The sequence below is a fragment of the Myxocyprinus asiaticus genome, chromosome 41 (genome assembly GCF_019703515.2).
Source record: "Myxocyprinus asiaticus isolate MX2 ecotype Aquarium Trade chromosome 41, UBuf_Myxa_2, whole genome shotgun sequence".
NCBI classification, from domain to species: Eukaryota; Metazoa; Chordata; class Actinopteri; order Cypriniformes; family Catostomidae; genus Myxocyprinus; species Myxocyprinus asiaticus.
Genome location: NC_059384.1, coordinates 29,435,744 through 29,454,616, shown reverse-complemented (window position 1 = coordinate 29,454,616; position 18,873 = coordinate 29,435,744). Strand labels below are relative to the sequence as shown.

Here is an 18,873-nt window from a genome sequence, read left to right as displayed (position 1 = left end):
TCACTGAGGAACTCACATGGTCCATCCACACTGAAGTCGTTGTGAAGAAGGCTCATCAGCGCCTCTTCTTCCTGAGATGGCTGAAGAAGTTTGGAATGGATAGCCACATCCTTACATGGTTCTACACCTGCACTGTGGAGAGCATCCTGACTGGCTGCATCTCCGCCTGGTACGGCAATAGCACCGCCCACAACCGCAAAGCACTGCAAAGGGTGGTGCGAACTGCCAGATACATCATCGGAGGTGAGCTTCCCTCCCTCCAGGAAATATATACAAGGCGGTGTGTGAAAAAAGCTCGGAGGATCATCAGAGACTCCAGCCACCCGAGCCATGGGCTGTTCTCACTGCTACCATCAGGTAGGCGGTATCGCAGCATCAGGACCCGCACCAGCCGACTCCATGATAGCTTCTTCCCCCAAGCAATCAGACTTCTGAACTCTTGATCTCCCACCATCAAATACATCAGCACTGCACTTTATTACTCTTACTCTTATATCTCTCACCGGACTGTCATAAATTATATTATTATTATATTATATCCTCTCTTAACAACTGACTATCAACCGACAGCCTGAATGTCAATACAGTACAATACTGTACATTCTATATATATATATATATATATATATATATATATATATATATATATATATATATATATATATACTTTTTTATATATTTTTATTTTTTATTTTTATTGAATAATGTGTATCTATATAGTGCGTATTGTATACTGTACAGTGTATGTTATTATTTGTATACTGTTGAGTGTAATTATGTGTATAACAGATGTTTAATTGTGCTGTGTTAATTTGATGTTACTGTAAATTGGTACTGTCTCATCACTGTCACGACTGCTATGTTGATCGGAACTGCACCCAAGAATTTCACACACCATTGCACTTGTGTATATGGCTGTGTGACAATAAAGTAATTTGATTTGATTTGATATTCCTCAACTTTTCTCTTCTGTATAGTGTAACAACAACAACAAAAAAGGCACAAAAAAATTAAAAAAATAATAATCTTAGCAGCCACTAATTAGCAACCTAGCAACAACCAAGATCACCCTAGTAACCACTTAACATTAACCTAGCACCTTAGCAACCATAAAACAACATGCTCCAAACCTCTGAATATTTTAGTGACCACGTAGCATTTAGAACACCTTAGCAACTGCATAGCAATGCCATGGCAACCATTTAAATACCCTAGCACAGTGATGTTGAGTTTTGAACGGACCACCCAGAGAACCCTAGCAACCACTTAACAATGACTTAGCAACCACCCAGAACACCTTAACAAACCAGTGGCGATTTGCTAAATTGGTAAGTGCTTTTTGCATGTTATAGCAACATCAGGAGTTTTCAAAGTGTAAATTAGGCTGCTTGAGCAGTCAGTGTTGGATCAAGTTTTGAAAAGTAACCGTGTACCCTGACGAAACAAAATTAATTTAAGCAAAATTTTAATCGCAAATATTATTAGAGAGCTTTTTCTTGGTATTAGACCTCCTTGGTTCTGGCTTTCGTGCGTGGACATGTTTTTTAAATTTCAATTGGTATTATTAGTTGACTGCCACGTAATGTATGATATACTGTGTCTTATTCATTGTGAAACTGTGTTTTCTTAATGGCATGAATCACACTGAAGGCCTAGACTTAGAATGCACGGGCCGTGGCTGTAACAACCACATAGCAACACCCTAGCAACTTCTCAGAACACCTTAGCAACTGCCTAGCAATGCCCTGGAAACCACTTAAAACACGCCAGAGCAGTGGAGGCAAGTTTGGCACAGGAACATCCAGAAAACGCCAGCAACCACCCAGAGCACCCTAGCAACCACTTAGCAACATCCTAGCAACCACCTAGAACACTTTAGCAGCTTGTCTACCTTAGCAACCACATAGCAACAACCTTAAAACCACTCAGAACACCTAAGAAACTGCATAGCAATGCCCTGGAAACTACTTACAACACCCTAGAAAGGTGGTGGTGAATTTTGCATGGGATCACCCAAGAAATCACTTAGCAATGACCTAGCAACCACCAATAGCACCCCAGTAACCACTTAGCAACCGCATAGTAACACCCTAGTAAAATCTATTTGTGTATATGATTATTATATGATTTGAAAATGTGTTTGGTTTCATGGAGTGTAGAGAATTTGAACCATTGATATAGTGTAGCAGATAAGTTCCAATGTGGTGGGTGAATTTGTGCTTCAGAAATGTCTGTGTGTTTGCCTGAAGACAAGAGGTTTTTCAAATGTATGTCTGTGTGTATTTTGTGGTGTGTGTATATGTGTGTGGAGGGTAAGACATCTATGGCTGGCAGATGAAGGCAGATCGTCAGACCCCTTGCAATCCTCATGTGAGGTGCCTCAGCACAAGATAAGACCTAATCCCTCCCAGAGAGCTGGAAAGTCAATATCCACACACACACACACACACACACACACACACACACACACACACACACACACACACACACACACTCATGTTGGTGCGGCTATCCTTATAAGGACTCTCCATAGACATAATGATTTTTATACTGTACAAACTATAGATTCTATCCCCTAACCCTAACCCTACCCCTAACACTGCATTTTTACATTAAAAAAAATAAAATAAATAAAAATCGCTTGTTTTTTAAGTGATTTGAATTATGGGGACACTAGAAATGTCCTCATAAACCACATTTATAGCATAATACCCTTGTAATTACCAGTTTGTAACCTAAAAAATTTCCTCGTAACCCCCCATCCCCCTCCCCACCCCCAACCACACACCAAAGGCTCCAAACCTTTGTCAGTGTCATTTAGTACAAAATCTGGCCAACAAGAAGGTGTTTTGCATTCGTAACATCTCGCATGGGCGAACTTTTAGGAAAAATTCTTATCGGCTGCTAAACACTTTCTTACTGCCATTGGTTCACGTCATCAGTAGGTGTGAACTGGAGCTCCACCTACTACTTTGTTAACGTGTTTCAGTCAGTATTCAACCAGCATGCAAGACCATGTCATGCGATTTATCTACTTAAATACTCTCAAGTGCCCATTCAATCATGCACCATCTGCAGCAAAAGCCATTCACACACCTGCCTAAATAAGATATGCCTCTATCATCATTCTTTTGTCAGTATCATGAATATTATGAACACTCTTCCATAAACCTATTTTTGCAGTAGTATCAGTGTCATCATAAATTAAAACAACAGAGTGTAATCGGCGCATATTATGACTGCGTATAGCATGCTAGCGCATTAGCGCCATGAATGCAGAATGTAAACAAGACAAAGTAAACATTTTTTACAGCACATATATTACTTTAAATCATCATCACTGACCTCATGTGAATTCTACTCATAGAATAAGGTATAAAGTCATTGATAACACACTTCAATGTCACATTAGTTTAGGTTTTACATGTAGCGTCCTCATATTTAAATGCTCCTCTAAACGCCTCCCACAGTGTTGTGACTGGTGTCTGAATGTTCACAAATATTATACTGTTCTTCGGCTGTTTAGAACTTATTTTTACATCTGAACGAAGAATGAAGAAGGACTTCTCCGGAAATATATCAGGGCCTTAAGGCACTATCAGCTGCCATTGTATTGAAACCAGTGAATAGGACTTAGTGAATCTATGCAAACTTTTTTTTCTGTAATATATCGCGATTAATCATGGTACATTAAAACATTAAGATATAATTATAAATATTTTTAATTTACAGTATATTTGGTCTCAAAGAATTTGGATGTCTTCATTTATTTTAATTATGTACATGTTCAAATGTTTTTAGTGCGGATAGAGTTAATTTGACACATTTTTACAGGTATAAATCTTTGGAGCAAGTTTATTTATGCATGTCATAAAATCAGCGCACATGCTGTAATTAAAAGTTTTCTAGTGAACTTTTTAATAATAGGATAGGACATGCATCGCGCGTAATGAATAAGCGTGTACTGCTCAACACAATCAGTTTCTGTGTTAGGATGTGCAGTCGAGTCAAGCGTGTACCTCCTGGAAATTTATATATGCTTATTTTAGCCACAGAAAGTGGGGAAAAACCATTAGTGAAGTTTCATGAAGTGAAATATTTTAACCAGTCAACTATTATTCACAGAAATAAATGCGTTACATTTCCCAGTCCTATATAAAACTCCTCCTTTTTGTGTTCTGCATAAGAAAGTCATTGAGGTTTGGACCGACATGGGGGTGATTACACTAAATGATAATAGAATTTTCTTTCTTGGATGAACTATTCCTTTAATTATTCAATGATATTCACATATTGTTTTGTTAATAATTACCTCTCAAGTGTATCTGTCAGCACTGCTAATTTGATATCGCAAGATAATAACTTGAATTTTACTCTTACATTATGTTATTAAGCATTATGTTTATGAGAAAACCGGTGCCAAGCAAGAACCCTCATTCCACATTTTCTTCTCTCTCTCCTTCTGTTCTGCTGCGAGTATATAGAAACTAATGAATGACTACCATTCCCCCAGGAAGAGTGTTAAATAAATAGTCCACCAGGCACTCTCACAAAATAGAAGTGATCATATCATAAGACATAAAGCATCTGTCATAATAGACAAGACGTTAAATTCACAGCACAATCACAAGGAGTCACACTAAATTTGATTACCGGCTATATAAAACAGTGTGCTACATTAGCAGCAGTACAAAAGGCCATCTCTTATAACATTCAATGTATTTTATGACTCACAATGCCATCGCTGCCGAAGTGTTGCATTTTGTTTGGATCATATCAAATTTCCTTAAACAAATGGGGCTTTTTTTTTCTTTTTTTTTTTTAGTAGCGTCACTGTGCTTTCCTGAGCAGAAAACACAGAATCAGAGGGTACTGAGGGTAGAGAAATATTGTTTTGATTTTTCCTTTCCTAGATTTCACAGGATCAGGAGAAGCAGGAAGTTCCCTGGAGTGGTAATGACAAGACAGACAGAGAAGATGAAGAGAGAGCAGATAAAAATGTAGTGTTGAGAGAGAGACAATGTGAAATGATGAGGGACTTCCTTCAGTGTTCAAGAAAGTAGTTTTTGTGTTGAAAAGAGGGGGAAAAATCTGGAGGAAAAAAAAAAAAAGATTTGGCATGCCACATTGACTTGAACAGAAAATTCTATGCTTAAATTAACTTTTAAGGTTTTGCATGGATTAAAATGAACGTTCGTTTTAGGAGTTTTTAGCATGGGTGTCACTTTGTTTGTGGGGACAAAATTGGCAAAAACAAAAAGTGGGAAGGACATGTCCCACCCGTCCCACCAGTAAATGACGCCTTTGGTTCTTAGTAGGTGTAAGACAAGGAATACACATAGTTAGTGGTACTTGCTAGGCAAACATAACTATTATTATTAAAATCATATTAACATTTATTTCGATTTTTAATGTTTATTATTACGCAGCGCTCTGGAATAATCAATTCTGATAGGTCAATCATGCCATCTAGCGGTCTGATATTTCTGAATAACAACTGCACATCTGGGGTTTACGTCATATCAGACCCTTCATCCGACGGCTGTGACGTAAATTTTTTTAGGTGAAACCGGAAGGTTAATTTGCCATGGGTTCACTCTGGAATTTCCTATGGGTTTTTACAATGAGGTTTACAAATAAAATAAGGTCTGTGGTAAACATTACTTGAAGATAATTGGACATCTTGTTCTACAACATAAATTACACACAGTCATACCTTAATTTTTTTATTTATGCTGCACGAGTTGCTAAATAAGGACTAAAACTACCACAAGCACGTGAGTGTACATGCAGAAAATCGTTGTACTCCTTAAAGGAATAGTTCACCCAAAAATGAAAATGATCTCATCATTTACTCGCCCTCATGCCATCCCAGATGTGTATGACTTTTTTCTTCTGCTGAACACAAACAAAGATTTTTACAAGAATATCTCAACTCTGTAGGTCCATATAATGCAAGTGAATGGTGACCAAAATTCCAAAAGCTCCAAAAAGGAGATAAAGTCAGCATAAAAGTAATTCATAATACTCCAGTGGTTTAATCAATGTCTTCTAAAGCGATCCAGTTGGTTTTGGGTGACAACAGCCCAAATTGTAACTCTTTTTTCACTGTACATCTTGACATCGCAGGCTCAATTTCATGATTTCAAGCTTGATTACACTTCCTAGTGTTTGACACATGCACAGAGCGCTAGATGGCGCTATAGGAAGTGTAATCGAGCTTAAACCATTATCATTGTCTGCTGTCACTGTTCTGGTTCTGGTCACCATTCACTTGCATTGTATGGACCTACAGAGCTGAGATATTTTTCTAAAAATCTTCGTTTATGTTCAGCAGAAGAAAGAAAGTCATACACATCTGGGATGGAATAAGGGTGAATAAATGATGAGAGAATTTTCATTTTTGGGTGAACTATCCTTTTAAAGCAACTTGTTACTTTATTTGTTAAACATGGTGGCTTGAAAATTCACATTTGAGCTAGGACTGTATGTAATTTATGTTGTAGAACAAGACTTCCAAGTATTTTCCAATAATGTTTACCATAGACCTCATTTTACTCAACATCCAAAACTGCCATTATAAAAACCCATAGGAAAATCCCGAGGTATAACATGTGTCTCCAAAATGCTAATTCTCTTCTGGGTTTTGGGACTACAAACAGAAGAGCTCTATTGTGAGATTTTTTACTTCTCATATCACTCTGCAATCTTTACAAGTAAGCTAATAATAATCAAAAAAATCAACTCAAATCAATGTTTCCTGTCCATTTATTTATTTATTTGGCAAGTAGTCTTGTCATTTTCACGAAATAAACACAGACAGATGTGTGACGCAAATCAGAGCCATTTTTAGAGACTAGCGATTTCTTTCTTACATAATAACCTAATTTAGATGTAAATCAATAATTCATGTCCTTAAATTTTTTTATTTGGTAGGTAGCCGTATAATAAGTGGGATAATATACAGTCAGCCGGTCATTGTCACAAAATAAACTGCAGCTTTACGTTATCCCTAAGCGTCCTGTGTTGGGTTTCTTTGATTTTGAATCTAGTTCTGTCTTGTGAAGTTTTGTACCTCAGACATGAAACAAAGTTCAGCACCATGGACAGCGTTTGGGCAAGATAAAACTATCACCAGCTGCCCTTTCTGTCTGCACACTAAATTAAAATCAGACCAGTGGTTCTCAACCAGGGGGCCGGGTCCCACTAGCGGGCCTCAGCTCATTTCCAAGGGGGCCTCAAGATTACTTAAAATTAATTTAAAATAAGAAATAATACAACTTAACTAAAATGCTAAAAAAATACTTTAAGATGTATGCCTACAAATTATTATCAGGAAGTTTCTTGCTGTAACTTCTAGAATCAAAAATTATCCAAGATTAATTAGTTTATCAGACACGTCTAGTTTCGGGTGAGGGGGCCTTCAAATATTGTCTTGGACAGTGGGCCTTGGAGTCAAAAAGGTTGAGAACCGCTGAGTCAGACCACATGTGTACATCTATAAAGCCTTCTGCAGAATGAAGAAAAAGGCAGAAAACTCTGTACTAGTAGCTTGACATAGATTGATATGTGAGGGGAAGAGGAAAATGTCCTCTTGAGATTATGTAGCCGAGAAAAAATGCCAGTTTTTTCATATTTTTTCTTAATTCATGCAACAGTGGAGACTTGAGCCTGTCTGCTTTTGGCTTAATTATTTACTTGCCTTAATTGAAAAGTGTTGTGTGTTCATTCTAATCCTCAGCAGCGGTTGTTCTATGATCCAACTCTGAAAGCACATGAAACATAAGCAGTGACATGCAGTTGTTTCATTTATACAAGTGAAATGAAGTACTGTGATCAGGTGTCACAGTGAATCATTGGTGTTAAGACTGGTGTTAAAGGGATAATTCACAAAAACAGTATAATTCATTTTTTTTCACAATTTAATGATCATTTGCTTACCCTCATGCCATCTCAATTCGTACGACTGACTTTCTTCTGCAGAAAACACACAAAGATATTTTGAAGGATGTGTGATGTGTTTTTGTCCATACAATGTAAGTCAATGGGGTCCAAAACTTTCAAACTCCAAAATGACAAAGTTAGCATAAAAGAAATCCGTACAACTCGAGTGGTTTAATCCATATCTACTGATGAGATACGACATGATTTAGGTGAAAAACAGAAAACAATTAAAGTCCCAGTAACACATTGTACACTGAGAAAAGAAATGTAATTACTAGTAAGATCTACTTGCGAAATAAAAATTAAGGAAAATCTACTTAACTTCATGACATAGTATTGATTAAAGTGAGTAAATTTAACCTAAACATTTTAGTAAATACAATAACTTTTACTTAAAAATATGTTATACAAGGTACTTAAATAAACTTTCAATAAACATCTTATTAGAAAATGTCACGTTTTGAATTTTCCTTAAAAACATATGTTTAACCATATACTCTATGACATACGGAAGCCTCCCACAGGTGCACTTAATGCATGCTATGTAGTATATGAAACAACATCACCCTGCATTACCGGCTATAGAAATGAAGTCTGGAGCTGCGCATGCACACCTCAACATTTGGTGCACGAAACACCATGACGGTGACAATCGACAGCTACATTTGTTTTAATCATGAACAGGTAATTTTGAAAAGAAAATGAACTTAAGACTGCACAAAACAAGAAGTTACCAAATGTAAAAATGAACTTAACAATAAAACTGTGTAAATAAACTTGCAAATAGTGAATCCATGCAAGCTCATTAATTATTCAAGCCCAGTCCATGCTGGGAACACCAGCTTTGAAAAGTTAAGTAAAATGTACTTATTTTATTTACCTGTGAAATTTACTCAAATTAGCAAATAAATATGACAAGGTTTTCTACTTTAGGATTGATACATTATGATACATTGTAAAAAAAAAAATTAAAATAAAATCATAAATACTATTTACTTATAAGCTAGAGCATTAATTTTTACATGTTTGAATGAAGAATTTCCTTAATATTTTCAAGTTCACGCTTAAACTATCTTATTCAATGTAGAAAGTGTTTGATCTTTTCTGCTATATTTACTTCACCACAAAAAAAATTGTGTGTAATACCTAACGAAATTACTTCCTTAAAGTGACCATTGTAAACTTCAATAAGGGCCCTTCATAAGGGATTCAGTTCCTCACTTTGGTTTGGAACGACCCTTCCAATTTTGAATTTGCCCTTAATCTGCTCTATCATCTTTACCTATACGCTGCTCCTGCAGTCACTTTCTATTGGATGAGATGAGCAGTGCAGTGACATGTACATTCTCTAAGAACTGACCTAAAAATCAGTGGATAACCTTCAGTAGCTGTCTGTCTGTCTGCATCAACTGTCCTTCTTTTCCTCTTTCAGTTTGTGTGGCTCTCATTCTTGTTTCACGTGTATGTGCACAAAGAAGGAATTGTTTGTGAATAGAAGAGCTGTACTGGTGTTTCATCCTTCACACACACACACACACACACACACACACACACACACACACACACGCACACGCACACACATACTATGTTTTTATATAATTGTAGGGACTATCCATAGACTTCCATGCATATTTTGGATTTTATACAGATCTAACGATAATTTCTATCCCCTAACCCTAACCCTGCCCCTAAACCTAACCCTCACAGAAACCTTTTTGCATTTTTACATTTTCAAAAAAAAAACATCGTTTAGTATGTTTAATAAGCCTCTCCGGTTTTACTATCCTTGTGGGGACATTTGGTCCCCACAATGTAGTATAAACATGTACACACACACACACACACACACACACACACATACACACACACACACACACACCCTATGGTGTTATCAGGAAACGGTTGCCCCGCCAAACATTCATTATGTCCCCAGATAGTGGCATTGGCAACTTGTCACCCTCATTGATTTCTCGTAAACTGCAATTTACATAGATCTTTGTGGGTACCAGTGTCCCTATAGACCAATCAACACCCTTTAAAGGGATAGTTCACCCAAAAATGAAAACTCTGTCTTCATTTACTTACCTGCATATTGTTTCAAACCCGTATGACTTCCTTTATTTCGTGGAATGTAAAAGGAGATGTCTGGCAAAAAATGATGCAGTCAAAGTGAGGCTAACATTTTGCCCAACATCTCCTTTTGTGTTCCAATTAAGGAAGAAATAAAGTCTGATGGGTTTGGAACAACATTAGGATGAGCAAAACAGAACCGTGTTAACAACCCCTTCACACATACAGGTACTCATGCAAACACAACTTTTTTCCCCCTCTAGCCCTCATGGAAATGTTTCAAGCACAAAAAAGAATCTCAAAGTGACTTTACTGTCAGCAAATATGCCGTGTTTTCAAATGTACTTTCACTCTGTCGCCATCTTTTTTTTTTCTGCAGTAAATGTCACCAAGTAGTCGCACTGCTGGTATTTTAGATGAAGTCTAATGACATTTGACAGGGGAAAAAAAATTCCTTTTGTTTTGTTTGCAAAATGTCAACATCAATGCATGTATGTCTGCGATTATTTCAGTTTAGAAATCTGTCGATCAGCAGATTGGAGGAGGTATTTGCTTAAGGGAGCGACTAAGGTTGGTTCAGGAAGTGGATTTTTAAAGCAGCACTTAAATGTATTATCTAAAAAATTATTTTTATGGTCCTTGTGAACATGGATCAGTTGTCGAATCATCCTCATAACACCTATTGCATTAGATCATATTTGAATATTTTTTATTTTTAATAAAAATAGAGAATATGTGGCAAACTATTAGTTAAAAACTACAACTATCATTATTATTACTATTATTAAAAGTAGTAGTAGTATTAGTAGTAGTAGTAGTATATTAAATCTGAAGTGTATAATCTCTGCAACACTAAACGGAATTGCTAAAACAACATTTGATTTCAAAGAGTTTTCCTTAACACCTCTCCACTTTTCCATTGGTGAAAAAAACAAAAAAAACAGATGGTCCTGAATCAAACTCACATCATTGTTTGAGTCAATGTTGCTGTACTGGCCTGGTCAAAATGCTCAAACAAACAGAGCAATGTTTTGATAGCATTTCGACACAGGTTTTGACACTTTTCGGGGAAATCAACCTATGAATGGTTTACTTATATTTGTCTCTGTATATTAAGCTGGGAAATAATAAATTATTTATGGAAAAAATTACAAACTTCAGATTTAAGCTTGTCTCTGGAGCACTTTAAAGGGATCGTTCACCCAAAACTGAAACTTCTCTCATCATTTACTCACCCTCATGCCATCCCAAATGTGAATGACTTTCTTTCTTCTGCAGAACACAAATTAAGATTTTTAGAAAAATATCTCATCTCTGTAGGTCCATACAGTGCAAGTGAATGGTGGCCAGAAATCTGAAGGTCTAAAAAGCATATAAAGGCAGCATAAAAGTAATCCACAAGACTCCAGTGGTTAAATCCATACCTTCAGAAGTGATAGGATAGGTGTGGGTGAGAAACAGATTAATATATAAGTCCCTTTTTACTATAAATTCTCCTCCCTGCCCAGTAGATGGCGATATGCATGAAGAATGCGAATCGCCAAAAACACAAGAAGAAGAATGTGAAAGTGAAAGTGGAGATTTACAGTAAAAAAGGGATTAAGATATTGATCTGTTTCTCACCCACACTTATCATATTGCTTCTAAAGACATGGATTTAACCACTGGAGTTTTATGGATTACTTTTTTGCTGCTTTTATATGCTGTTTGGAGCTTCAAAGTTCTGGCCACAATTCACTTGCATTGTATGGACCTACAGAGCTGAAATATGATTTGAAAAATCTTCGTTTTGTGTTGAGCAGAAGAAAGTCATACACATCTGGGATGGCATGAGGGTGAGGAAATGATGAGAGAGTTTTCATTTTTGGGTGAACTATCCCTTTTTCTGTATGAGAGATTTGATTCCATTTCCAACCATTGGATTGCCGTCCTAGACCAGATCCCTGTTGGCACACCCACAAAAACATTAAAATATGTTTAATTAAACTTAGAATGACTGATTCTCCCCTGCTGTTAAAAACGTTAAATAAATAAAGTGAGAGAAACACCCCCTCAAATAATCTGTGCTGTGACACATCTGGAGGGTTCAAAGAATGGTCTGACATGCTGTCGATTACCACAGAAAATAATTTTGACTCATGCCTCAGTTTATACAAACAATCAACAATTTTGTTTACGGTAATGCACTCTCAATAGAAGTCTATAGGGAAAGGCATTGCACTGGAAAACATTCAAAATACACAATGTTTTAAAACGCTACTGACCCGTTATGGGGGCATTTTGTCACAAAAGGTCAATGTTTGCTCTGGGCATTTACAGCAGGAATGGTCAATAGCTGTTCTGTTGGAAGACTTTAAGAAAGTGACTTTTAACAAAAATAAACTTACCCTGAGAAATATTCACCCACTGGAGTAAAAAGTATGACAACTTTTGCTGTCCCATGCAGGCAGATCTCACCCTGTCCGTCATTTCATCCCGCATCATTCATTTATTCAGAGATGAAGGCTGAGTGTACATGCCTGCATGGGATGGGATGGAGGAGGTGTGTCATAAGCCATGATGTCACGGCGCCAAGACTCTCATGATTGGCTCTAATTATAATCCGCGGCAGCAAATAGACACGCGTCCTGCATGATTGGATTCAAAGTGGCTGGTGCCAAAAAAGCGCAGGAGCTCCGGCAGCCCGTGCCACTAGCGTTTTCACGCGAGAGAAGGACGCGGCGCTCCCGCTGAGCTGCCAGTGAAGTCATGCAGACTCGTGCAGCACTTTCAAAGCGAGTTATTCAGAGCTTACTATAAGAGTGTGAGGCGGAATAAGGCGAAGCTGATATTCCTCGAGCGCTCTGAAGCAGAACAACTTTTAGAAACATCAAACGGCACAAGTTCTCCTGAATCTGAGTACCATGGCATCGGTCCCCAGCAGCCAAGTCAAATGCAAGTTCAAGAGGAGGAGGAGAAGGTCAAAGCGAAAAGGTAAAGTTGCTCTTTGTCAGAATAGATGTCCTAAATAAACGCCTTTTTTCCCCTGAAGCCGAAATAACGGTGCAGTTGAGCGCAAATCGGCTGGAACATACAGCAATGATGAGTAATGATCATTTCTCCAAAACTGCGCAGCTGTACAATCACATTGACGTCTGGATGTCTACACATTTGTTGATGCTTCAGGCGCGGAGGTCGCATTAGTATCGGTATCATTCTCCTGTCCAAGTTTTTGCCAACACAACAAAGCTCTATTCGGACACATATATATGCAGGCTCGTCAGTGGAAATACTCCGATCGCTCTGTTTATTTCTCGGTTTGTGCTGCATCTGGACAGATGCTTCATTTGCATTGGATTTAGGGACTAGATATAGGCTGCTGTATGTCCTTGTCTTAACCTAACTACAAGATTTGACCTCAGTTTTGCTGTGATTTTAACATCCTGTGACCCATTCAGTCTTTTGTAAACACTGTTGCCAATATATGGGATTTTGATTTTAGAGATGTCTATATAAAATATATTAAACACTAGAACTACACTGTAAAAAGTGGCAGTTGATACATTAAGGAGCTGTTTCTGCCTGACTTAACATTTACAAAAGTAGTTTTGTTGGTGTAACCTCATGTATACAGGTTGATTCAGTGTTTTTAAATAATATTTTTGACTTGAATCAAACCGGTTAATTTAGATGTGCCCACAAGAAGCACAATTTTTAGCTTAGCATTTTTTTCCATTGTATATAACTAATATATATATATATATATCTACTGTAACTACACTTTACGATATTTAAATATGTTCTTTGGTGAAACCTAATGTAGTCAGGTTGATTTAGTAATTAAGTAATATTAAAAAATTGAAATAATTTAAAAAATTTAATAAAACCATTTAATTTATAATGTTACTAGATAAAGTACATTTTTAGGTTACCTGACAAAAATTATTTATTTGATTTTTTTTTTTTTTTTTTTGTACAAGAGTGTGTTGTAGTATAGTTCTATGCAATAACAGAACAGTGAGTATATACTTATTTAAAAAAATAAAATAAAAATAAATATATATATAAAATTATTATTATTATTATTTTTGACAGCTTACATTTAGTAACCATTGGAATATACTGCATTATACGGCTTAAAATAGGAAGTTAAAATATAGCCCACACTGCACTAAAAAATTTTTTGTCAGACACTGTATCCTGAAAATGTGTCGTAACATCTAAATTACTGGTCATGTTCATAATTCAATATACTGTATATTTACAAGTCAACATTTTTATTTAACATGACTGATTTAACCTTAATACATTATGTTACACCAACAAAATAATGGTTTATGGTTATATCAGGAAGTTAAGTAACAACTGCAACTTTTCACTTATGCATATAATACTCACCTGGTTATATCTAAAAGTCTACATGTAAAACAAAGCTCTTTTTCAAAATATTTTTAGGGGTACACTACTGCCAATATAGAGATTAAATACAGTAATTTGCATCCACCGACACTAACAACAGCAACAACCACAATAATGGTAGAATTGCTGATGAATTATAATAACTGTTGTTGCTGTTATTGTTATATACTGTTATATACATCTTTTTTTAATGCAAGCACAGGATATTAAAATATTGTAGAAAGTTAGCGGGCATGCTTGCTGCTCATCTTACATTGGTGGCTGGTAATAAATGGTGGCGTTTGATGGTGGTCAGGTTTAAAGAGACCTCCACCTTTGCTCTGACAGGTTTGCGTGGTGTGCTTCACCCCATCACTGCTTATCGTGTGACCCGACAGGTGCATGGGCCTTGAGCTGGATTGGCTGATAACGGCGCATTGATCTGGCACGTTGCTTGCGGTCAGTTCCGTCTCTTTGCCTTTGCTGGCAACTGGACACAAATTTGCTTCCGAGTTTATTAACATTTTTTCTCACTGTCTGCATTGGTTCATCGCATGAGCACCAGCTTGAACGATCAAAAACTTGAACAAGTTTCCTAAATGTATAACATATATATTTTAAAGAGGAAATCCCCTTTAAAGAATTATTGCTAATGTTACTTTTGAGTACATAGTGATAGAAATATTCAGTGGCCTGCAGCGTGGACGCATTCCATAAAGTGCTACTAGCATTGTGCTATACACATACAGATGTCTGTCGACAACTGCAACTTGACCTGTCACCTAAAGTATTAATAACCCAAGCAGTTGTGAGAACATAGACAATAGCTGTAGTGTAACGCCGAGGCAAATATATTTACATAATGGAAATGACAGAATTGGTCACAGAACATTAAGCATTGCATATGAACATTAGAGGAGAGCGTAAAAGTGTGTGCGTATTAATGGCTAAGCTCAGTCACTGTGAAAAGTGAATATGGGCAGTACATAATGTGACCCTTTAAAATGACTTTTGTTGATGTAACCAAGAAGTCATGTTTATTTGTCATATCATAAGCCTATAGTACATTCATACACACTCGATCATATTCATATGACTTGAATAAAACCAGTTTATTACCATGTTACCACAAAAACATGCTATGAGCAGAAATGCGTTGAATACACTGTAAAAATGTCAGGTAATCTAAAAATGTGCTTCATGTGGTAATATCTAAATTATCAGGTTTTATTTAAGTCAAAGTGCACCAAAAGTTATTTTAAGGGTTGGATCAAATAGAAATATTTTCTTAAGGTAAAAATTTCATGTTACCACTTTTTACAATGTATGCGCTGGCCAGCATAAATAACCGGTTGGTTGTTTAGACCAGGCATCCATCACCATTTTTCTGAGTATAAAGCATTATTATTTTTTCATCATCATTATGATCTAGATTTTCATTTTAGTGGAGACAATACACTTACACTCCTGTGAATTGAGAAACAATTAATCACATAAAACCAGATTACGTCAGCAGATTGTTTTAACTTCTCCCATCTAATCTCTTATAATGGAGATGAAAACATAATACAGTGTCTCTAAACACTCATCTTTTTGAAAGCCAAAACAATTCATTTTATTGTCCTCTTGGCAAAAGGGTGACATTTCAGGATTATATTGACATGGCATTTGACTGTCTAATCCACAGCAAATGCTTCAGATTATTACAGACTGTCCAGTGCATTAAAACCGATGTGTAGTCAAACGCATCTAAGCAGATTTCGCTCATGATGTTGTTAGTTTTTTTTTTTTGCACAGTATAGTTTTTTATTTTTTTATTTTAGAGAGAGCATAATGATAATGTTTGCAGGTAACACACAAGCAAACAATAGGGATTAATCCTCAAAACTGGGGCAGTTCTCTTATTAACATCAAGTATGTACTTGTTTCACGTATTTGGTGCTCAAATCCTTTTGAACGAAAAACTGTGTGTGGAGGAATTTTGTTGACCTGCTTATCTAAAACTTATCGTAGGAAGCATATGGTAGTTGACAAAATGCTATTGGATGTCCTGCGTATGACATGCTGTAAACTATTTTAAAACCGCATTTTGCAATTTGTTTTTATAGTTATGCACACAGCTTGTACTTTCACAGTGCAGGACTATTTAAAATGAACTACTGAAGCAAAACTGTGATTTGAAAATGGTAAAAAAAGGCATACATTTTAGGTCCATGGGCCTTTATGTTTAGTACTGGACTTCTAGTACACTTTTTTTTTTTTTTTTTAACTCTGAAAACTATTTCCTTGCAGAAAGTTTTAGTAAATTTAAATGTTACACACAATTTAGTAAGTAAATGCTACACACAATTCTTGGTGGCTTTCATTAGACCTTCTCAAGTAGAGTTTACTTTGCAATCCTCTTTTTCAAGTTAATGTTACTCACTTTTTGTTTGCACATTTTACTCAAGCAATGTAGCACATGCTTTTAAAAGTGTACTGGCATTTCAATGCTTTTTTTTAACGTACTTAATCATGTACCACACGACACGGAAGCCTTCCACAGGGAAGCTTAACATGCGCTTTGTAGTCTATTGAACAACATCATCTCGCTTTAATGGCGATAGAAACAAGATCCAGAACTTTGCACGCCGACCTGAACACGATGACGGTAACAATCAACAGATAATTTTTTTGATCATGAACAAGTCATTTTGAGTAGAAAATGAACTTCAGACTTTACAAAACAAGAAGTTACCATCCGTTACAATAAAGTCAACAGTAAAACTGGTATAAATAAACTTGGAAACAGTGAAACTATGCAAGCTCATTAATTATTCAAGCCCTGTGCATGCTGGGTACACCAGCTTCGAAAAGTTAAGTAAAACTGACTTGCTTTATTTACCTGTGAAATTTATTCAAATTAGCAAATAAATATAACATGTTTTTTACTTAAGGATTCATACATAATGACACATTGTAAAGATAAACAATCATCAATAATATTTACTTATAAGCTAAAGCATTAATTTGTACATGTTTGAATTGAAGTACAAATGTAGAATTTACTTAAAATTTTCAAGTTCACACTTTAACTTATTCAATGTTGAAAGTACTTAATCTTTCTGCTATATTTACTTCACCACAAAATATTTTATTCAGTGATGTTAAGTATTAAATAATGTATTATCAGTGCCTTGATGTAGATTAATTAAATTTAGCACTAAACTTGTTAAAGGTTAGTCATTCTTGAGGTGTGTGACTGCCCCGCTGTGGCTCTCATAGCACAGTGGGTCTTTCTGTTATTTGTCTCCAGTGTGAATTAACCACAGCCCAGTTCCTTGACTCTTTTGGGAAATAAATGGAGTTAGCCCCCATCTACTTTTATAAAGACACATTTTCATGTTGCGATGGATGGCACGCTTTCTGTGACGGTGTACTTGAAATCAAATGAGAGCTAATATCAGTTGCAGTTATGCATTTTTTTGTTTTTGTTTATTGAAATGAAAAAAAAAAAAAAAGCCTGAGAGACCTCCAATGCCATTGTTACCTATAGCTTGAAATAATACTTCACATTATAGTATCAGGTTGATACTACATGACTTTTCCTAATCTTTTGAGAATTGATTATAAACAAAATTTCAACTTGATAACACATTTAAACCGTATTCCATTTATAAAATATATCATTACTTATGTATGGGGTCTCAGAGACCCTATATACTGAAAAACAAATGCAATGGATTTCACATGTCAAGATTACTGCAGCAGTTGATTATTTTGATTTATTTTACAGTATTTTCCTCCAGTGTGTTTTTTTTGGGGGGGTCCAAACAGAAGCTATTATAATGTAATGTAATATACAACTATTTATACCACGGTCTGTTGAATGCTTGATTCTGATTGGTTGATGGACGTTCTAAGGTGTGCAATTGTTTTTCAAGTAAATGCACAGCGTTTGTTCCAGGTCTTGACCGCATAGCGGTTCCATATCACTTCGCCAAATTATTTCAGTTATTTCAAAGAGCTCTACAGGCTACCACAATGAAATAACCAATTAAAACAAAGACATTGGTTAAGTACATCGGATAAGAATGACAGAAAATGTCTATAATATCCAAAATGTATTTCAATTTCTATTTCATCCTTGGGCTCCTTCTCTCTCTTGCTCTCGCTCTCTCGCTCTCATCTCACCCACACACACACACACACACACACACACACATACACACACACACACATACACACACACACCGTACATGCTACCACAGCAAAATAACCATATAAACAAAGACACTGGTTAAATAAATCGGTTAAGAACGTCAAAAAAATATCTATAATATCCTACATTTATTTCAGTTTCGGTTGAAAAGCTCCCTCGTCTCCCCCGCACTTACGCTCACACACATACATTCATACACACACTGGTTTCCATGTTTTATGGGGACTTTCCATAGACATAATGGTTTTTATACTGTACAAACTATAGATTCTATCCCCTAA

The 18,873-nt window shown here is 36.2% G+C and overlaps 1 protein-coding gene and 1 long non-coding RNA gene across 2 annotated transcripts in view; one reads left to right on the top strand and one right to left on the bottom strand.

Annotated features, from left to right (window-relative positions):
• Window positions 1-7,702: 7,702 nt before the first annotated feature.
• On the bottom strand, window positions 7,703-12,471 carry LOC127431423 (uncharacterized). The gene is made up of 3 exons (XR_007895604.1): window positions 12,402-12,471; window positions 7,942-7,977; window positions 7,703-7,765 (listed from the first exon to the last, which is right to left on the bottom strand). It is a non-coding gene; the product is annotated as an uncharacterized LOC127431423 (long non-coding RNA).
• Window positions 12,472-12,675: 204 nt separating this feature from the next.
• Window positions 12,676-18,873, top strand: part of LOC127431974 (double-stranded RNA-specific editase B2-like) — a 181,953-nt gene continuing 175,755 nt past the window's right edge. The window contains exon 1 of the mRNA XM_051682678.1: window positions 12,676-12,987. Coding sequence (XP_051538638.1) covers window positions 12,918-12,987 — 70 coding nt within the window. The 5' untranslated portion in view covers window positions 12,676-12,917. The remainder of the gene's footprint in view (window positions 12,988-18,873) is intronic.